Source organism: Opisthocomus hoazin, chromosome 2, assembly GCF_030867145.1.
Source record: "Opisthocomus hoazin isolate bOpiHoa1 chromosome 2, bOpiHoa1.hap1, whole genome shotgun sequence".
Classification (NCBI taxonomy): Eukaryota; Metazoa; Chordata; class Aves; order Opisthocomiformes; family Opisthocomidae; genus Opisthocomus; species Opisthocomus hoazin.
In genome coordinates, this window is record NC_134415.1 from 105,060,939 (window position 1) to 105,082,482 (window position 21,544).

The following is a 21,544-nucleotide window of genomic DNA, read 5'->3' on the forward strand; positions in this document are numbered from 1 at the left end:
AAGACTGAGAGACTGGCTCAGTCACCTGGGCATCAGTGGGTGTTGCATCTGGTCAAACAGGGAATAGCGATGTTGGTTATGATTCTGATCATGCTATGCATTTTTAGATGCTTGATAAGTTGTGCCATAATGGTGGTTAAGAAGATGTTTAATGGTATCTGGGTTGCTCAAAAACAAAAAGGGGGATTTGTGGGGTTTCTGGAAGAACAGGACATATTTTGAGCAACCCAGACACTCTGAATATGGACTCAATCGGTTTGTAGTAGTGCAGGCTTCAAGCAGCACAGGCCTCAAGGCCTTTCTCAGGCCGGCTGTGGGAAAACAAATCTTTCTCAGGCTGGCTGTGGGAAAGACTATCATTCTCAGGCCAGCTGCAGGTAAACAGTCGTTCTATGAATACTGACCAATCATAGCTGAGTGTTGCATTGAGTGTTTATGTATAGTGACTAATCACAATTAAGTGCTGCCCATATAATCTAGATTCTTTACTAATGAAGTTGACTGTTATGGATCACATTGGTCGAGTCCTTGATGCCGCCGCAACATTTTATAAGGGAAGAAATAGACTTGTGGTCAATAAAACTTGTTTCTCCTTGTCTGAGACCTATAAATAAATCTGGTTTTATTGAAAAAAGGACCACTACAAACAAAAAATATTTTATAGGATGAAAGCTGATTTTAATATTTTTGAAGTGATTGATTTTTATCTTTCCTTATTGCAAAAACCTCATTTTTATTAGGGAAAAACTCCGAATTTTTGTCCAGCTTTATAATTGCTCAACATCAGATAAAAATAGGATTGAAATCTCTGCTTTACTTCTTTACACCCTCTTTTGAAAATACAAAGATCCTGTAAACCTAAGCTTAGATTATTAATTTTAGTCGTAACAATGCATGTAAACTGAGAGGCTTAGAAAGTTTCACAGCACACACCAGAGACCAAATAGAGGAAACACACACAAGTTTCTATCAAAATATGAAGTCATTATAATATATGAGTTATTGAAGATGAATATTTCACAATGAAATTTGTACTGAGGTTGTTTTTCAGTTGGCTTTGAAGCCTTGATCACCCCTAACTTGTGCCTACATAAATCAGCCTTTTGACCATGCTGAGATACGCACATCAATAAAGACTAAAGGATCCAAACAACAACATTCTGTAAACTGGCTCTTCATTTAAGCCCTCCTTGCCAGCAGCACAATGGGTGTAAATCAGAATTAGGTTTCAGTTTTCAGACTGCTCTGTGCCGGTGCTCCTGTTGGATGCCAAACAGCTTACAGAAATCTGTGTGAGGGTGAATACAGGCTTGGTTAACCTTGTCCTTGGGCGATCAGTAAAGCTTCCAGGACAGAATCAGAGCAGTTGCTGAAGGTTTGCAGCAAGTCTAGGCTGGAGTGATGCATGACTTGGTCTAGCTATTCATGCGGACTCTACTTTTTTATCACAGTAGTGGTGTGCTCCGGTTTAGGAGCTCGATAAGCAGCATGGGGAGAATCCTCCTAACACCCCTTGTTGAATTCTCTAGTGGCAATTGGCTATATACCCTGTCCCCACCTCTAAGAGGATGCTGCTGGAAGCTGGTATCGCGTATGGTCCCCCAAGCCAGTTGCTCAGTGGTTTGTGAGGGTTGCAGGCAGGTACATTTCAAGAAGACTTTGGACATGTCTAAGCTAGAGCACCATGAAGTGTGTCCACAGACCACCATGGGAACTTGACACACCAGGGCATGGCATATGCACTATTTAAAATCTGCCTATGCCCAGCCCAAGATCAATTAAGTGGTACCTGGGCTCCATGCCAGCTGCCTGAATTCTCACAGGCATGGCTTAACAAATTATTTATAAAAGAAACTTATTTTCTTTTCTACTCTAGAGGTTTACGGAACAGCTATTCGAGTTATAGATGACAGTAATCTCATTGATGCAATACCTTTAGATGTCAAAGGAGCTTTATAATTGCATTACGAAAGCCTGTCCTGGAAACAAAATAACAAGAGAGCAAAGAGGAAAGTCTTTCTGGTAAACAGGAATGTGTGGAAGGGGAACAGCCCAAGCTGGACATAGCCATGTTCAGCAAATCCAAAAAAGCATCAGAAAGCTTTGCTTGGCCACTCATCCCTGAGCCTCGAATCAGAGATCTCTTCTTCCCCTTCTTCTTTGCCATCATCCTATTGCTGCCATTGGCAGCATGCAAGACTGCAGAAAAGACAAGGAATCAATACTTACGTGCATACTCTTCCGTGGTCACTGTTCCTGAACCAGATAAAGAAAACCACCAGGTTTGACATAGAAACAATAGACAAGTATTTATTTAATGCTGTCCTTTATTCACTAAATGATGAACCTGAGAGAGAGTTAGAATTAGGCAGGGTGTAAAGAAAAACCATACAATTTTTTTTTTTTTCTGACATCATCAGCCTTTGAAGCACATTCATTACAAATCTGCAAGAAGCCTCTAGTGGAACTGCACCCTCTAGAAGAGGCTGCCAGCAATTGTCAGGCAGAGAAACTATAACAAAACTCCAACTGTGGGGAAAAAAGAAAGTAGCAGCTTTGGGGGGATTTCCTCAGGATAGTTCCCTAGAGATTTTTGTCCTGAGATTCCCCATCTTGAGGTGCTGTCTTAGTACAGCCGTGGCTTTAGACTGATAAACATGATTTTGTTAACACCATGGGTTCTGTGAACAGATATTCAGATTAGCTGTGCTAACATCTGCTGCAGGGGTGCAAAGTGATGCCCGACGTCACAGGTGGATCTATACTAGAGGTGAGAATCTGATCTCTGGTGTTCAGATCCCATTTTCCATCTGCTATGCCATCCTTGTGTCTGTTCACATCCACTTTCAGTTTTGGCAATTTCACCTGAAATGTAGGTAGCAAGTCTGAAACATTTTCATTTCCAGGAGGAGGATCCTGGGAACTACAGGCCTGTCAGCCTGACCTCGGTGCTGAGCAAGATTATGGAGCTGAGGGAACTGGGGCTGTTTAGCCTGGAGAAGAGGAGGCTGAGCAGAGACCTTATTGCTCTCTACAACTACCTGAAAGGAGGTTGTAGTGAGGAGGGTGTTGGTCTCTTCTCCCAGGTAACTAGCGATAGGACGAGAGGCAATGGCCTCAAGTTGGGTCAGAGGAGGTTTAGATTAGCTACTAGGAAAAATTTCTTTACTGAAAGAGTGGTCAGGCATTGGAACAGGCTGCCCAGTGAAGTGGTGGAGTCACCATCCCTGGGGGTGTTAAAAAAACATGTAGATGTGGCACTTTGGGATATGGTTTAGCAGGCACAGTGGTGTTGGGTGGATGGTTGGACTTGATGATCTTAGAGGTCTTTTCCAACCTAAATGATTCTATGATTCTATGATTTCATGGAAACAGGGTAGGAAAATCATAGTTTGCTTCAGCTCTAACTGCGTATTAGCCACGTACACTCAATTTCCAAAATTAATGTTATTGCCCTAAGACATGGGTTCAGTTGTGACGTGAACTGCTTATCTATTTTTTAGACCAAGTTATCACTAAGCAAGTCTGATACCGGCAAACTGTAGTTCAAAATAATTGGGCATTGCTATACCATACGATGAGTGTGTTTTCTGTGTCATACAGTACCGAAAAGAAAAACTTAGGTTACTGTTAAATAGTGAAATAAGCCCAGAAACTTCGGTGGTTAGTCTTTAAATAGTTACTATTACCGAAATATGACCCAGAAAAATCTATAATTTTCTCAATGTGTTAAAGTGTCTCATCCTTGTATTTGGGTAAAATGCCCCAGCAATTTCAAGAAAGCAACTCGGATAGATAGCTACAATAAAACCAGTGAGGCTGCCCACATGGGCTAGTCAAACCAGCGAACTGAAAAGGAAAGACAGTCTCTGCCTTGGGTGGTGGTTCTCACAGAGGTACGTCTTTAAGGTGGGTGGTGCCAGCTTAACAGCAGTGGGAGATTGGCTCTCTAATTGGATATGGCTCGAAACTCCCACCAGAGCTCCAGAGTTTAAACACCCCGAGGAAGATGCCTGTACTGAGTGGAGGCTGAGTTAAGGTCAGGAGGTAAGTGCTAGCTTATGAATTCCTTTTTCTTAAAGGTTTTGAGTGACTTTTTATAGTGATGCTACCTCCAAGTATGTTAGGGCTTCTGCTGGTGTAATGTAAATTATCTGCTCTCTTTAGTTCATATGCCAGGTAGACTAAGTATGGCTTGGTACTGATCACCAGCTGGAAGCTGCAGGAGAGAGAAAGCAAGAGAAAGCTGTTTTTTAACCAGGAAATGAATCCCGTGGTGCGGTTCAGAGCTGAGCAAGGCAGCTGTGAAACTGCTGAGAGGGAAAGCAAAGGTGGGTGGGAGAACGTGACACAAGCCCCCAGTGCTGTGGCAGTTTCTTCTGGGTTTGAGTGGGAAAGCTGCTGCATTTGGTACTCTGGGCTCTGCTCCCAGCTCTGGGGCTAAAGGGTACTTCCCACTGTATGTGGATAATGCTGTTTCTGCAAGACCATCCTCTCTTAAATGATTTTTACATTGCTGAGAAGCATTCTCTGAGAAATTCAGTATGGGCATATTGTTAAGGCTCATTAGGAAATAGGATGGAAATACAGAGTTTAGACAATAGCAGTAAAAACATTTTTATAGAGATAGTTTTTGTTTTTGAGGTCTTTGCTAAATATTACTTAAGGCTAAAGGTAGTGCATGTAAGATGTGATTACTTATTTGGCTGTAACATAAATTCCTGGCATGAACCAGTTCTTCAGCAGTTTCTGGGCTAGTGCACTGATTTCAAAATGCCCTGGATGGTGATGCATTTTTGCTATGGGAATCAGGTGCTGCTTAGGTCAAATAGGAAGGTTTTCCATATTTGCTCCGTATTCCCTGGGAGTCTTTGATCAGTTCATACCTTTTGCAAGAGTCAGTTTCTTCAGCAGGAACAGTCAAACATATCTTTTCAGAAGCAAGTAACACCAGGTTGAACCTTTGGACTGCTTGAAAGCCTGGCAGTTTGCATGGCTATCATGCCGCACCTTTACAGCTATATCAGTTAGACTGTTTCTTATCTCTTAGTTTGTCCTTCTGCTGGCATGGGCGGGCTGACGAATGATACCAAGTTTTGCTGACAACTGTATAGCTCTTAACAGCTCAATAATTTTCAGAGCACTTGATATTCTACTTCCACTAGAAGTTATAAACTCACACAGCTTCCGTAACTGCCCAGTAGCGTGGCATAGTCCAAATGCATATAGAGAATCAACATAAATATTTGCCGTCCTTTCTTTGGTCAGCTTATAGACCTTAGTTAGTGCAATTAATTCAGCTGCTTGTGCACTCAGCTTTGGACTGAGTGGTGAAGCCTCCACTACTTCATTCACAGTAATTATTGAATAACCTGTTAACCTGGTTGCTGTTCAGATAAGAGGACCTGCCCACAAATAGTTTGAGATTGGGATTTAGAAACAGCATGTCTGTGACATCTTCTCAAGTTTCTTCATCTTCATGGGTTGTTACTACACATCCATGATATGGAATTCCTTCCTCAGCTGAAGTGAGTAGAGTAGCAGAATCACAGAATGTTTGGGGTTGGAAGGGAACTCTGTGGGTCATCCAGTCCAACCCCCCTGTTGAAGCAGGGTCATCTAGAGCAGGCTGCACAGGACCTTGTCCAGGCGGGTTTTGAGTATCTCCAGAGAAGGAGACTCCACAAGCTCTCTGGGCAGCCTGTCCCAGTGCTCCATCACCCTCAGAGGGAAGAAGTTCTTACTTCTTTGAGCAGGGTTCAGCATGTTAGATAACATCCCAGAGGCTATCCCTTGCCCTTCTTGTACAGACAAGGTAAAAGGTTTATTGTAGTCTGGCAATCCCAGGGCAGGTGCAGCTTGCTACAAAAGCTTGAATGTGTTTACCTTGTCTGTTGTCCAGTGAATGGATTCTCCAGCATCCTGAGCAATAATCTATATCGGGGGTTTTGCCATTTCCTCAGAAGCAGCTATCCAGGGGTGGCAGAATCCTACAGCTCCTAAAAAGGCTCACGTTTGCTTTTAGTAACTGGTCGGGGAAGATTTTGAATGGTTTTATTGCAGTTTTCAGATAAATGCCACTCCTCTTGTTGGAGAATGTAACCCAGATATTCTACACTACTCTTACAAAAATTTAACTTATGCGGAGAGGCCCAATGGCCCTTTTCAGCTGAGGCAAACAGTAAGGAACAGGTGTCAGCTATACAAGATTCCTTGGCTACTAGTAAGTCATCAACATGAGAACTGGCTGAATGGCAGAACTCAGAGGGTTGTCATCAGCGGCGCTGAGTCTAGTTGGAGGCCGGTGACTAGTGGTGTCCCCCAAGGGTCAGTACTGGGCCCAGTTTTGTTTAACTTTTTCATCAATGACCTGGATGAAGAGTTAGAATGTACCCTCAGCAAGTTTGCTGATGACACCAAACTGTGAGGAGTGGTAGATACACCAGAAGGCTGTGCTGCCATTCAGCGTGACCTGGACAGGCTGGAAAGTTGGGCGCAGAGGAACCTGATGAGGTTCAACAAGGGCAAGTGCAGGGTCCTGCACCTGGAGAGGAACAACCCCATGCACCAGTACAGGCTCGAGGCGGACCTGCTGGAGAGCAGCTCTGTGGAGAGAGACCTGGGAGTCCTGGTGGACAACAAGTTGACCATGAGCCAGCAGTGTGCCCTGGCTGCCAAGAAAGCCAACGGGATTCTGGGATGCATCAAGAGGAGTGTGGCCAGCAGGTCAAGGGAGGATCTCCTTCCCCCCTATGCTGCCCTGGTGAGGCCCCATCTGGAGTACTGTGTCCAGTTCTGGGCTCCCCACTTCAAGAAAGATGAAGAGCTACTGGAGAGAGTCCAGTGGAGGGCTATGAGGATGGTGAGGGGACTGGAGCATCTCTCCTACGAGGAGAGGCTGAGGGAGCTGGGCTTGTTCAGCCTGAAGAAGAGAAGGCTGAGAGGGGACCTAATATATGCTTATAAATATCTGAAGGGTGGGTGTCAGGAGGATGGGGCCAGACTCTTTTCAGTGGTGCCCAGTGACAGGACAAGGGGCAATGGGCACAAACTGAAGCACAGCAAGTTCCATCTGAACATGAGGAAGAACTTCTTCCCTCTGAGGGTAATGGAGCCCTGGAACAGGCTGCCCAGGGAGGTTGTGGAGTCTCCTTCTCTGGAGATATTCCACCTGGACGCGGTCCTGTGGAGCCTACTGTAGGTGACCCTGCTTCAGCAGGAGGGTTGGACTAGATGACCCACAGAGTTCCCTTCCAACCCCTACCATTCTGTGATTCTGTGAACATGTTGTATCAAAAATTGATCTTTTCTTTTTTTTTTTTTCATCACAACATCGTGTAAATCTTTTACTGAAATTTTAGGTAAATGGTGGAGGACTGAGTAAAGTCCTGAGGGAGCTTTGCCTATGTTAGCTGTACCTTTCCCCAAACAAATGCAAAAAGGCATTGAGTGTCTGGATGAATAGGTATGCTGGTTTACGGTAGAAAAATTTGCCCCTGTCCCCAATAAATCCAGGGTTGGATTTATCTTAATCTGCCCACCTTTAGGGAATCTCAGGTGTCAGCAGCCATGAAGGAGTGGGCAGCTCAGCTGAGCCCTTGGGACAAGACTCAGCTGCAGACCCTGGCACTGAAATGTAGGTGTCTGTACGTGAGCTACTGTGTGTCAGGCCCCTGTATAGTCAATGGAGACACATTCAGTGGATCTAAAGATTGAGGCCACTTCACCAAATACCAAGGGGTTTTTTCTGTGTCAGAAGCTGAAGACAATTAAAATCCACTTATGGCTGACAGAGTTATTCTTAATTTTAAAAAAAAGGCAGCTGATGACAGGTTTTTATTCTTCATTTGTTATTCTATACGCTATATACAATGTCTTATTCATGCAGAATGATAAAATGACACCTAAGACTTTTCATTCCCTCTGCTCTTGTTCTGCAAACAATAGATAAAGTTTCCAAGAAGATTAAGTTTCTTATTCCTTGTATTGCAGTCTTTGGCTTTTTTAGTTAAAGGAAAAGTCTTATTTGTTTCAAGTGTCTGCACGTTAGCAGTTGGGGCAATATGTGTTGAAATGGTATGGACGCAATGTATCTGAGAAGTATGATAATGAAAGAGGCACTAGTTAGCTGTTGTGAATGGCACAGATAAGCTGCACTGCCGTGCAGTGAAAGCTAGTCACAGAACGGGCAGAAACTGATAAAACCACGTAGAGGCAAAACATTGTAATTGGCAACAGCTATTTGCCCGTTAAAATTGGAGGTAATCATTTTCTCCTTTATGTGTATTTGGATTATATAATTTTAATTACCTAAAATATCCCTATTTATTGTAGTACTGTGACTTGGCTCTTACCAGAATTGTTCAAGGGAGAACTCTCAATATGACTGTTCTTTAAAAGTTTTGGCAAAATATGTTCCAAATGTACTTTATTTTAAGTACACTTGCAAAGGGCTGTGACTTGAAGAAAACACATCACAAGAGTGTATGGAACCTGACTCGAATGGGAAATGTCATGTGGATGGAAAGTGTGACAGACGTAATGTTGCAGCTTTGGCATATAGCTCTGAGAAAACTGGGGTTGTCTTTAAAATTATTTTTTTAAATCAGGCACTCTACTCTGGTTTCTGAGCCAGTAGGACACAATTAGGATACCCATTTTTAACCTCTTTTTTTCTCCCAGTCATCAGTGTATGATACTAACATCTTCGTGAAGGGGGAGCACTAGTCCAATTTTTTTAGGAATTAGGGCAATGAAGCACAGAGAAATTAAGGCCTGGGTTTGGAAGCACTTGTAGTTGAGTGTCAGCACAGCCAGTCCTTTTGGCTGTCCCTGCGTATGGAACATCTCAACGTGGGTGTGCTCTCTCTGCCGCACACTCTGCTCATGGTGCAGAGAGGTGCTGTTACGGTGAGCTTCAGCCTCTGAAGTGCCGGTCCCCTGGGCACAGTGGTCCTGGTGCCACGAGGGCTACCTTCGGGGGCAGCTGGGGCCAGTGCAGCCAGGTTCCAGATCTGGATTCGAGGGACATCTTGAGGTTGCCATAGGCAGCAAGGAAACAGGCTGAAGCTGTTCAATAGGACTGCTAAGGAAGCTCAGCCTGTCTCACGGAATACAGGGAAGATTAACAATTCATTTGCCCCTATATGAGGAAAGAAGTGATGGCAGTTGAAGATGCAAAAAAAGCTAAGCAAATTTTAGCCTACCAGTATGTTATGTTTTTCCTTTTCTTCACCTTTTCAATGAGGATGATGGCAACGAGGGTGAGGAACTTCCCTGAGGCTGGGGTAGGATTTTTGGTGGCTTTGTAAAATTGTCTTAAAATGCAACAAGGTTCCCTCCCCCTGTAGCTTGGGACTCATACCACTTGTTTAAACATGTCTGTGTTTGCTTTTAATCATAACAAACCTCCCTAGTAGCACTGGGGAAGGCTTTACGGATCTGCACATCTTTCCTTTCCTAGCACAGGCTGTGTGGTGTCACTTGTCCATCTCTCACTTTGTGTTTTAAACCAGATGAAGTTCAAACTTCAACAGACGTAGTGAGAATAAAAGCCTTTGTCTTCCCTCCAATTAATGGTACTTACACCAGTTTTGAGACGCTGTTTTCTGCTTAATGTTTTCCAGGGCACCAGGAGCTCAGAGGCATGTCGGGGAAGCCCAGGCTTACCTACTGTAATGGGAGGGGGCGAATGGAGCCCGTGCGATGGCTGCTGGCTGCAGCCGGCGTGGAGGTTAGTTAACACCAGTCTGGGATGCTGTACCGACTGTCTTCAGCTGGCCTCAGTAAGGAACAATTTAACGTGTACATGGAGGATAAACGGCTGCAAGGGGCTGGCTGAATTCATTTGGCCAGTGACACTGCGTGTTTGTAACTACCCTGTTCAGTGGGTGATATTTGGGGTGCAAACTCGGTGGAGCTTGGAGTTTTATAGAGCTGGTATCAGTCCCCTGAAGTAATTAATCATAATGGGTCAAAATGCGGATTTATTTAAAGGCACTTAAGAAATCTGAGTTTTCCAGCTGTGCCAAACCACCTCAGTCTTACTGAGTTTGTGGTTACAATATGTATAAATAAGTGTATTGTTGATGTGCATGCCCAGGGGTGGGGTTAGAAATAGTTGATTTGCCTTGTGCTTCCCTTGGCACTGGCTGCAACCTTCTGTAGAAGTCTGTTTCTACCCACACTAAGGTTATCTCTGACCCTGGCTGCTTCTGCCTCAGGGCACCAACCCTTCTGCTCCTCTCCAGCTCTGAGGCTGGGTGGGGGATCCCCAGGACATGTGCGGCCAAGCAGAGCAGCTGAAGAGCTGGCTCATCATCTTTTGCTCGGTTGGGTTGTTCTGTGTGTGGTTATGTGCTGTCACTTATGAAGAAAAAGGTTGAAATACAGTGGTGTAACACTCTCTCTCCTTTTCCAGTTTGAAGAAATTTTTTTGGAAACAAAAGAGCAGTATCAGAAGTTAATCAATGGTAAGAATTTGACATTTGAGGTTTAGTCCTTCAAAAAATTGCTCCAATTTAGCTAAATTTGTGGTTTAACATTAGTTTATTTAAACCAGTGCAAACATCTAGGTGTGCTCCTAGAATACTGAAATACTAGTTTTGAGTAACCTGTCCTTTCTGGTGCCGAACAACTCCTATAAGCTAAATGCCACAGCTGCTGTGACTGTGTTTACCATAATATGTTAAACAGGGGTAGCAAACATTCCTATTTGAGCCACTTCTCTGCTGTTGAGCTGTTAGTGTAGTTCCTGGCACAGTTTGGCCCAGGGTGAATAGCACTCCCCAAAGCAATTCCCAGGCATCATTTGGGTGTTATCCAAGGCTGGGGCCACTTCCAAGATGCCATTTAGATGTGACCACCGTGCTCTGTCGGCAGAGACAGCTGAACAGAGTCAATGTGGCTGGTCTGTGCCAGCTGTTGTTGACTGGTATGGTGTGTTGGTTCTGAACTTCAGTGGGATAAGTCTCTAAATGAAAGGCTGGCACGGCACCAAAATCCCCAGGACAGCCAGTTTTCCTTTGTGCTAGGCTCTGTGCGAACACACTAGTGACAGTCCTAAGCAGGATAAGCCTGAGCCATGAAGCTTTCCACAATTAAACAGGGAGTCAGTGGAATGCCTGACATGGTCAAACCAGCAAGCCACACAGGCTTCATGTCAGCCCTGGGGGTGAGACCAGTTCCCAAACACCAGTGCATACCCCCAGCCACTGGCCTTGGTTGTAGGCCAGAGGAAACCCAGCAGTTGCCCTGGAAGGAGAAGACCTTGCTCCTGGGGTGGGGAAGGAGTTGGCACTGAGGAGCGCTACAGAGTGCACCTGCCCTGCAGTTTACCTGCTGCCCAAGACATGTAAGAGAAGCCTCACAGCAGGCTAGGCTTGCCAAAACATACTGGGAGACTTGGAAGAGGACTTGCCTGTATTCTGGCTGCTTGCTTGGAAAGGGAAAGCTGTGTTTAAAGAAATTCTGACAGGGAAATTAAAATGAACAAAAATTTAAAAAGCAGTGGTGTTGAGAAGGTAGGAATTAAAGTTGTAGGTCCAGCTGGCTGGGAATCTGACAACGTGGGAGGGCAGTGCAGTGTAAAGACACCAGTTACAGCTCTAAACAAGATAGCTCAGATACTGAGAGCCCAAATCTGAATTTGCTCCACAGAGCTGATCAATCCAGACTGTGTGGTACAATCCTGGATCCAGTGTCCAGGCCTATGCATAGCCAGAGAGAAGAATTAAATAGTGATGAAAAGAATAGGGAAGTTTTATAAAGAAGAGCAAGGGCTTTAACGTATATGTATTAAGCTTAAAAGAGTGAGAACACAAAGCAAAAGGTGGGGTTTGATATGATATGTTGAAGAAAGACAAATCAGTTAGTCATCGTGAGAAAAGGACCTCTGGAACGGTGCCAGTTGTGTGGGGCAGGACTGAACATGAATAATCTCACATTACCTCTCCCTCTAATTTTTTGTTCTCACTACCAACATGTTTTTTTGCCAGGATATCCTGTGTTTAGACACCACTGCATTGTTAGAATGGCCCGGGCATGACTTTAGCCCATGCCAGCTGACAATCTTCTAAGCAATGCCCCAGCAGTGTCCAGGATGACGCCTGGGCCAGGGGCTGTTCCCAGCAGGCAGCGTGCAGGTAGACAGCAGTTTTGGAGGCTGAGAGAGTTAAATAGCATCGGCCTGGCCAGACCTGTACCTGTTGGCCTGTGAGAGACTAGCCTGGCTCAGTCTGTGCAGCCACAGGTTGCCCAAGTTGCTACCTGGGTATCAACAAGCTCTGCTGGTCAGTGACAAACAGATGATGGTTTTTCAATGCATGCTCCACAGACCACCTTCCACCAGCACAGTCCAATCCACAAAACAAGTGGCAAACCGCTTTTAATTCTGCATATATATATTGTATGCAGTGGTTATGTGAAGTGGTTCTTGATGCAAAGTGAGGAGAAGCAGTCCACTGGTGGTCATGACAGAGAAATCCCTCTTTGCTGTAGATAAAGAAAACAAACCATGCATTCAGTTCATTGATGTGCTGCGTCACTTTTTGTCAAGGGCTACAAAGTCACATTTTATTTTTCACTTCACATCTTTCTGCTGAAAAATATCCTTGCAGAGCTGTTAGTTTTCCCATTATATTGTGTTTCTGCTAGATAGATACCAAGTAATGTTTCTTCCTTAAGCTGCAGAGGTGTGTTCTGGAAAGGCATGAAGACACACAATCTTCCTGTGAATGTCTGCAAGAAACAAACACAGGCTATTTGTTGCTGCAGAGAGAACTACTCTTTGAATTTAAACTAAATTAATAATACAGAATGAGTGAAGAATGTTTATTAATTCTAGACTACCAAAGTATTTTAATAGCTCTGTGGAGAAAAAAAAAGCAAACAGTCATGCCTGTTAGAATGAACCCTGATACCTGAAAGAAGGATGCACTGAACAGATTAAAGTTGAGCAATTAAAATAAATTATTAACTTTGAGCAATGCGAAGTGGCAGCTGCCTAGTTGGATTTGGAATTTTGCTGTGATTTTAACAGGGCAGTGAAATAACAGTGCGATTGTTCTCTGGATGCCCTTAATGGGTAAATAGAAGAGGGAGTATCTCCAAAGATAGTGAATTAGTCCAGCAGAAAACTGGTCTGGAGAAGACTGACTTTGCTAAGCTGAATCTTTGTCAGCTTAGCTCTCGGAGCTGCCTCACTGAAGGCTCAGACAAATGCTGCTTCCAGCACTGGGAGAAAATGGGGCTACAAAGATGTATCTGAGTAGGCTTAAATTGTTGTGGGATGACACTGAGTGTAGGCCCGTAATGAAGACCTATGGGGACTCTCAAACTTTTGTCCCTTGAGTGACTGCATAAAACTTATTTAAACAGCAGCTGCTGCCACAGTCCCTGTCTCTAACTCTGTAGCTTCATGATATTTAAAGCGGCCTGACCTCTTCCTTTATCCCAGTAGCTCAGTCTTGCTGTGGTACTACCCCTTTCGTTCTTTCTACTCATCTGTATGTCCCTGACAGGGAACCGATCTGCATTCAAAATAATTGGATTTTTTTTTGAAGTTCAGATTTAACACATATCTTTATTCTCCTTTGATCCCTTGGGTTGAAAGTGCTGGTTCAGGCTTTTCCTGCCAGCATGAGGCAGGGTCCAGCAGTGCAGAGGAGCAGGCAGTGCCAGCTCCGTCAGCCAGTGAAGCTCTGGCAAAGCTGTGGAGCAAGGGGCCCAGCTGCACTGCGATGACCTAGCTACAAAAGCATGATGCAGGCTAGTTAATATTTGATCTTTCCCACAATGTTAGTTTACTGCATGGAGTTTTACAGTTTGGGCAAGACATCAATGATCTCCGACACTGCAAAAGAACTGTGCTCATCCTCGTGCTCTCCTGTAAAGCTAGCACTCTAGGAGGAATTAACAAGCTTTCTCTCAACTTTCCACCCTAGATGGAGTCCTGCTGTTCCAGCAAGTGCCCCTGGTTGAGATCGATGGGATGAAGATGGTGCAGACCAGAGCCATCCTCAGCTACATAGCAGGGAAATACAATCTCTATGGGAAAGACTTGAAGGAGAGAGCCCTGTACTGTAACACCTCCTTTCACTTAATGACTAATCTCTTATTTGATAGCTGCGTTATATGTAACAAATTTAATCCTGTAAACCCAGTAGAAAGGCATGAGAAAGGCTAACACAATAAAAAGCAAGGACGCTAGCCTTTGCTTAGGTTTTAACCACTGCTTCTGAAACGCTGCTGAGCAGACACAGGCTTTTAGTCTGTTTAAAAAAATATTTAACTTTAGTTTATGTTTAGTTTTGGCTATGAAAATTGGCACTATGGTGGTGATGTAAAATTGCTAGAAGTTTTCCTTAGTTAATTGGAAAACAGATTAAATAACTCCTGTGCTCTTTTCTACTGTCTTTACCCCACCAATAGGATTGACATGTATGTAGAAGGAATAGCAGATCTGATGCAAATGATTTTGATGTTTCCTTTCTCTCCACCTGAGGCAAAGGAGAAAAATCTTGACTCAATTAAGGAGAGGGCAACTAACAGGTACTTCCCTGTCTTTGAAAAGGTAAGTGACAGTGAGGATATGTCTAAAACTTGTATTTAAAATCATCAGAAAGTTTCCCCCAAATAAGAACATCTTTGTAGTGCAGGTCAGTTCCAAATCCTCAGCTTTCTTGGCTCTCTCAAAGAAGCGAAAATACAGCAACACGTGTTCTCTCATTGTTGGCTTGTATTGTCAGGACTCTGGTATTTGAACATCTACAAATGAAACAAAGCAGTATGTTCTCGGCTATACAGCAAAGCTTCTCACTAAAGTAAAAGCAAGCACGTATGATTTTTTTTCTTTCCTGGAGAGGATAGTTCCACACTTACATTTGTTTGGAGCACATCTCTCTTCTACATGTAATTTCAGTTGGAACATATTCATCAGGCAAAAAGATTAGGAGTATTTAGTGAAACAATAGTCATAGATTTCTGCACATCCCACTTTTTAAAAACAAAGAACCAAACCCATATGACTTAGGCATCTGGCAACATTTCTCACTTTTGTAACATTCATCTAGTTTTGATGGAAAACAATAATAAAGGCTGAACAACGTAGAAGTTCTTATGACTAATGATAAATTATTCCCAAAGGCAGGGATTTTCTTTGGTTAGCTGTTCTAATCCTGCGTTCCTAAGTTTGCTTCCACCACGAAAGTTCCTAAGTTTGCTTCCATCAGCATTGGACATAACTTTAAATGAAATATCTAAATGGCAATTTTATAAATTCTCCAAGTTACTCTTTAGTCCCTCCATTATCCCTGTTTCTAATTCTATGACTGTTACCAGTCTACTTAAGTGCGGGGTTTTGTCCCTGTTCATAGAATCATAGAAAGTTTTGGGTTGGAAGGGACCCCTAGAGGTCATCTAGTCCAACCCCCCGCAGCGAGCAGGGACACCGCTAACTAGATCAGGTTGCTCAGAGCCCTGTCCAACCTGGTCTTGAATGTTTTCAGGGATGGGGCCTCCACTACCTCTCTGGGCAACTCGTTCCAGTGTTTCACCACCCTCATTGTAAAGAATTTCTTCTTTATATCCAGCCTAAACCTACCCTGTTTTAGTTTAAAACCATTACCCCTTGTCCTGTTCCCAGTGCCTAGCATCATTCATCATTACCGAGTGACCAAAGTTCGTAGTCTGTGTGATACAAGAATTCAGCTTTTATCCCCAGCAGCAATGAACTGATTTAGGCTCACAGGTTCCAGCTGAAAACTCCATCCTGAAATTTCAGCTATAATCTCTTTTCAGCTCTATAGCTGTGCTGTGAGGCTTAGCTGCCAGGCATCATATGTCTAGTTCTCATCTGCAGCCCACATTCTCTTGTATTCTACAGGTTTTGAAACAACATGGCCAAGACTTTCTCGTGGGCAACAAATTCAGCTGGGCAGATGTTCAGCTAATGGAAGCTATTTTAGCAGTGGAGGAGAAAATACCTGCTGTGCTATCGGGGTTTCCTCAGTTGCAGGTAATGTTGTTATTGAGCATGGCTGTATTCCTGTATTCGGGAGCTGGAGGGCAATTCCAAAGTTATCGTCTCTCCATGCTACGTAAATCAGGAGTGTGGTCTCTTTGAGGAACTGTCACTGTCATATGTTTGCTTAACATTAAGCACAAGAGAGAACTGATTTAGTTGGTTTGTGGTAAGACACTGTGCTCCTGACTAAGCTTGTTCAGGTATGCCTGTCCCTGTTTGAGTGCTATATGCCTCCTCAACAGAAATAAATTAATGTCATCCCAAGGGATTCACTGATCTAAGCTTCCCTGTTTTCATTTTCCTGCTTCCTGCCAGCAGATGCTATCTAATACCAAATAACAAATTAAATTTGTGATACAGGTTGACGTGTTAGATAAAGGTACAGTGTCCCATTTTTTGTACTGGCTGCTATTACAGTTTTGGGATCCCGGTAGCCTCACTTCACTGCTGCCTGCTACAGTATGACTAGAGACTCAAGCCTTAGCGTTGAGCCACGGATGTCTTTCAATAATGAACTCGATACAATCGAGGATGAATTCTCTGCCTTTGTGCCATGTACAAAGTCTGAAACCAAGCAGAAGTGAGGCACTTCTGCGGTGAGACTTGACCAGAAATCAGAAGCCTCCAGTCACGCAGCATGCTGTAGAGCACAGAGCGTGGGCAAGCCTGGGGCACGACCTGCAGGAGTCATGTTGAGATACAGTGGACCCAAGTAGACTGTGCCTGAAAAAAAGCCAGTAGTGTTCAGTAGTCCTCCCATGTGCCTGTAATCCTGGTAATAAAGCAGTGTAGAAAATGCAAATTTGGGCTGAGGATGCAAGGCTTGAGGCCATGCTTCTTTGTGTTTACAACTGTTTATTTGAGGAGTGCACTCGGAGACTTTGGCTTTATTCCCATTAATAAAAGAAGCTGTTCAGCAGCAGACTACCACAGTTAAGTTTTCTGCTTGGAATTGATGACGAAAAGATCTTTGATTTTTTTTTTTTTTTTTTTTTAATTTTTAACTCTCAACACTTTAAAATCTCTTAAACCCCAACAGTTTAAACCTGAATTTACTGTGACAGAATGAGGCACTTCAGCCACAAATTGGCTAGTAATGTGTGTCTGATTTTATGCCATACAGTTTTGCAGCCTCAGGTAATTCTTGCCTCTAGCTCCCATCTTCTAGCAAGACATCGTAGCCACTAGGCATGGGCACAATTCTGCTGAAGCCATGTCTTGAAGATTCCTTCACTGCCAGAAGGGAAGAAGTTTCTAAGATTATTGGTTACTTATTTCACAGTTTTCTCTTTTATTGCTTCTTGTATTTTCCCCTTATCCTTCCAGTGTCTGTAAGGAAGAGGAAATTATGTTCATATGTCTGCCAGCATTTGTGAAGCTCCTCTCTCCCCTTAGTCCCATTGTTAGAAAAGGTTTAACCTAGATTGCTCAGCTAACTGTGGGGTTTCCAGCTATTTGCAGTCTGCATCAGCGAGTCCTCTCTGACTGTCTGTATGATGAGATGTCTCACGATCCTTGAGTCGGTTGCCTTAATGCAGGCATCTGTTGCCACCTGAGATGCCCAGCTCTTTCCTAATCCTAGTCCTGGCCTCCAGCCACTGCTCCAGAAGGTAAAAGGTCTCCCTGAGGGGCTGTTATATCTGCCAGCCCTATGCAGATATTTTGGCTATCCTGGACTACAACATGGTACTAGAAGCCTCTACTGGACAACTGAGTTGAGCCAAGGATGCCCCCGGACATTTCACCTTCACCTATGCAATCCTGGAGGTGCTGGAACAGTGGGACAACAGTGGCCATGCTAGATGTAAACAGAGATCAGATCCTTCCATAATGTAATAAAAATGGAAATCATTTTAATACATATAGTGGTTTGCCCATGTGGTAGTTTGCACCATCGGAACCAGCAATGAGAAGAAGGTCATGAGCTGGGTATTTGTACCTTCAAAACTATTCCCTGGTGCTCCCAGATGTTGAATTTCTGCCTTCAGTTTCTTTCAGTCAGTGGAGATGTAGATATTGTCTGTTCCAGTACTGCCTTCTTCTGTAAGAACAGGGTTTTTGCAGCAGCGGGGTCCTTCTGTTGCGCGGAAGGAGACTGGGGATGGCACAAGATCTGAATGAATACTGAGATCTCTTCTGGCAGCAGGGGGAAGCAGTTGTTCGGTGCAAGGAGCACTGTTTGCTACTGGAGTAGCAGGAATTTCTCCCTTACTCTGTTTTTTATTTTTTAGGCTTTTAAAGTAAGAATGAGTAATATGCCTACAATTAAGAAGTTCCTGCAGCCCGGCAGCCCAAGGAAACCCCCACCAGATGAACATTATATAGAAACTGTTTTGAAGATTTTTAAGTAATGAATGCCTTCCTACCTTCAGTGAGACCCAAAATACTGGGGGGGGGGGGGGGAAGCCCCAAACCAAAGGAATTAGGAAGCTCAGTAAATTAGTATTGTTGTAGTTAAAACCAATGGTAAAAAAACCCCTCCAAAACCAAAATAAAGCATTCTGATTACTCTGGCAATGTGACAGCAGATTTGTCTTTATTGATACAAAATACTTGGCAAAACATGATAATAAAGGACTATGGAGGCAAAGAACTATTTGTAGAGTAGGAAATTTATTCATTTGGAAAAAGATCGATGCTGGGTTAGTACTGTCAAAATGTGACTAGTTGAAAAAGATATTTTCTGGATGAAAATAGGCTTTGGAATAAGAGCTATGGAAGAAAAGAAAGAGAAGGTGGCTCACTGAATCAGTTATCCTTTTAAAGAAGTAGATTTGTTTCAGTTTTGGTAAGTACTTATATGGCATTATTTCTACAGTGTTGTGTGAGTGAAACTTCTAATTTAGTATTAGTTTCACAAATCTCTTTGGTTTCTCACGCTTCCCAGGTCTTGTCCAGGAACCAGCTCTTACGATGTTCCATTATTTTCTTCCTCTGCCTCTTTAATGTGAATCTTCCAGGCACCTTAGTTCGTTGTCCGCCACACGCTGGAGTCTGTGCACCTCTTCACGTGATGAACCTCTTCAAAGTATGCGGAGGGCAGAGCTGCATCTTCAAGCAGACGATCGCTCAGGTTCAATATTTGTTCATGCTGCTTTCTGTGCATTCATCTGTCATTTTGGGAGACTCTCAGCTGCCTCCTAGCCCCAGTTCTGGACACCAATGGCCAGCTACATCTTTGTCCTAGTAAAACAAGAAGCACCAGGCTCCATTCCCTGGCTACGAGGCCATAGACACACTTCTAAACTCTCCTATTACCCAGAGCTGTGTAGCTACATCCCAACAGCCTGTTGCGTCTGGGCCCTGGAGTGGACTGACCATGGCTGGGAGCCATCTGGGTGAGAGCTGCAGGTTCAGACCAACAACCCGCTGTCAATTCAGTAACACAGATGGCATCTTCCAGTGCCCAGGCACTGCCTCGTGATATTTGGAGAACTCCAGAGGGCAAAATCTGAGCCTGAGCTGCTACTTTGCACAGAATGAAATGTGGGTAGCCTGGAGGTGCTGCTGGTCTGGCATTGCCCTTGTGGCAATGTGGTGGGACCAGTGACACCAAGGTGGTCACAGGTCCTTCCAGCGAGGCCTGTCTGCAATGGTGGAGACAGCTCATAGGTGGCAATGGGGAAGGGAGGAGTGGGGTCACAGAGCAGCACAGGTTTTATGGTTAAGACAGCTCAGATGTATTAAAGGTGGAAAAAGGTTGCTGAAGTTTCCCTTACTATCAATTTCTCCTCTTGCAGGTACGTTCACTAACCATTTAGTGAGTTGTGCTCATTATCTCTAACTTAAAAACAATTTAATATTTCCTGGAAAGTGGCTCTGCTCCAAGGTGAGCAATGAAGAATGTGCCACCCAAAAGTTTCCCAGGTCTGATGTCAGGGTCGCTCAGGTTGGAGGGAGGAATGGACCTGCATTGCCCTCACCCCAGATCTCTGCTCCAAACACTGGGCCATTGGGCACCACAGTGGCAGGCGTTGTGGCTGGCATTGCCGCCTTATTCCTCAAGACTGGCAATCCTACTTGGTCGGGACTACCTAATCCTCTGGGAGTCACAGGAGGTCTTGGAAAGATCTCATCTCGAGGTGGCTCCTCATGTACCCAGTGTGCCTCATCCTCACCAGGCACTCTGAGCCACGATTCCCCAGGCCACCCAAGTGCTCGGCTTTGTGCTACCAGCCTCCTTTTGCCACCGCCACCGCCGGTGCTTTGTCTCCTCCTGGTTCCCTAGGGAGTGAAAGCAGCAGGTCTCAGGCAGTTCCTGGAAGAAGCTGCTTTTCCTGTAAAATCCAGAAGGCTGGATTTTATAGGAAAAGTACCTGGATTTATCTGTCAGCAGTTGGCAATGACATAGGCGAATGCCTGTGTGGCTTCGGTGCTGTGTGCACCCTGCCACCTTGTGTCACCAGGCACCTCTGGGCTGACCCAAGAAGAAAGCGACTGCGTGCCTGCTGGTGCAGGGATGCCATCTCCATGGTAGATGCCACTGCAGCGATGTACATCTCCATGCAATTCATGCAGCTTCTACCTCTCCACACTGAGCAACAGGATAGGCTTTGGACATGAAAGTAGAATTACTGTGAGCTGGTTGGTACATCACTTGCTTACACACCTGTAGAAGGTCAAAATGTAGTCAATGTTACTATCTTTAAATTAAGGCCTGTGGTTAAATTGGATTTTTTAAGATCTCTCTGCAAAGTTCCTTGAAAAATTGATTATTTTTCTTCATATGTCAATTATTTCAAACCTTGTTTATGATCTTACCAGCATTTCACAAGCAGGTTACAAATATGTTATCCCTTGAGAGCGAGGCATCACGGAAGAAATACACAATCTATTTTGCAGGCTCAGGTAAGGCAGAGGTGGTTTATTTCTACAGCTGTAGGACAGAACACAGAGCAACAGAGGTTCAGCTTCTATTGATTTCACAACAAAATATACATTTACAGCAGACAAAAACTTCCTAGTGACGGGTCCTGATGTGTCAGAGCAGCATCTGCACAGAAGGAAAACTTTATTTCAGCAGATGTCAGTAACCAAATCTGATGCTTAATATTGCCACAATAAAAGTGTAGAAAAAGGGAAAAAAAATATTGGAAAATGAAGCTGGTAGGAAGAAAACAGCAGAATGAACTTCCTTTTCAGATTGCCCACTCTCCAGCATTCCCCCACGCCTCTCCCATGCAGCAGACTGCAGAAGGACAACTAATTATTGATTTCTGTTAGGATGCAACTAGATGAGGTGGGTTTTTTAACTGAATATTCTCTGCATTTTGTCAGAGGCAAGTTGTTCTTTTTCTGTGTCTGATATTGTTTTGCAGGCTTTTGGCTATGACCTGCAAACACTCATCTTTGCTCATCTGAGGGCAAGTGTGTTCTTACACACAGAACTCGGTGAGTGCTAGTGAACTGTGTACTCAAGTGCACCTTTATGCTTTAAGCATAAATAGAACTGAAGTAGAAAATATACTGATGTGATACACGTGTGTAAGGTAAGGCACTCCTGTAAAATTTTACTTTTGC

General features: G+C 44.0%; 1 protein-coding gene across 2 annotated transcripts; it reads left to right on the plus strand.

Moving 5' to 3' along the window:
• Positions 1-4,002: 4,002 nt before the first annotated feature.
• Positions 4,003-21,358, plus strand: LOC104336485 (glutathione S-transferase). Of its 2 annotated transcripts, XR_012763248.1 has the most exons (8): positions 4,003-4,047; positions 9,627-9,733; positions 10,421-10,472; positions 13,944-14,076; positions 14,431-14,572; positions 15,884-16,015; positions 18,256-19,097; positions 21,343-21,358. XR_012763248.1 is itself a non-coding variant. In XM_009942324.2 (7 exons), the coding sequence occupies exons 2-7, from the start codon at positions 9,647-9,649 to the stop codon at positions 18,373-18,375; spliced, it is 666 nt and encodes a 221-aa protein (XP_009940626.1). In that variant the 5' UTR covers positions 4,003-4,047; positions 9,627-9,646; the 3' UTR covers positions 18,376-21,096. The 2 variants fall into 2 exon arrangements, 1 of the variants encoding a protein (XP_009940626.1); XM_009942324.2 differs by lacking the exon at positions 21,343-21,358 and having other exon boundaries at positions 18,256-21,096.
• The last annotated feature ends 186 nt before the right edge of the window (positions 21,359-21,544 follow it).

What these genes read in the sequence shown, in the direction of transcription:
- LOC104336485 (XM_009942324.2), top strand. Translation starts at nt 9,647, where the DNA reads ATGTCGGGGAAGCCCAGGCTTACCTACTGTAATGGGAGGGGGCGAATG. An exon ending in TGGCTGCAGCCGGCGTGGAG is followed by an intron (nt 9,734 to 10,420) that starts GTTAGTTAACAC and finishes CTCCTTTTCCAG; the next exon opens with TTTGAAGAAATTTTTTTGGA. An exon ending in ACTTCCCTGTCTTTGAAAAG is followed by an intron (nt 14,573 to 15,883) that starts GTAAGTGACAGT and finishes TGTATTCTACAG; the next exon opens with GTTTTGAAACAACATGGCCA.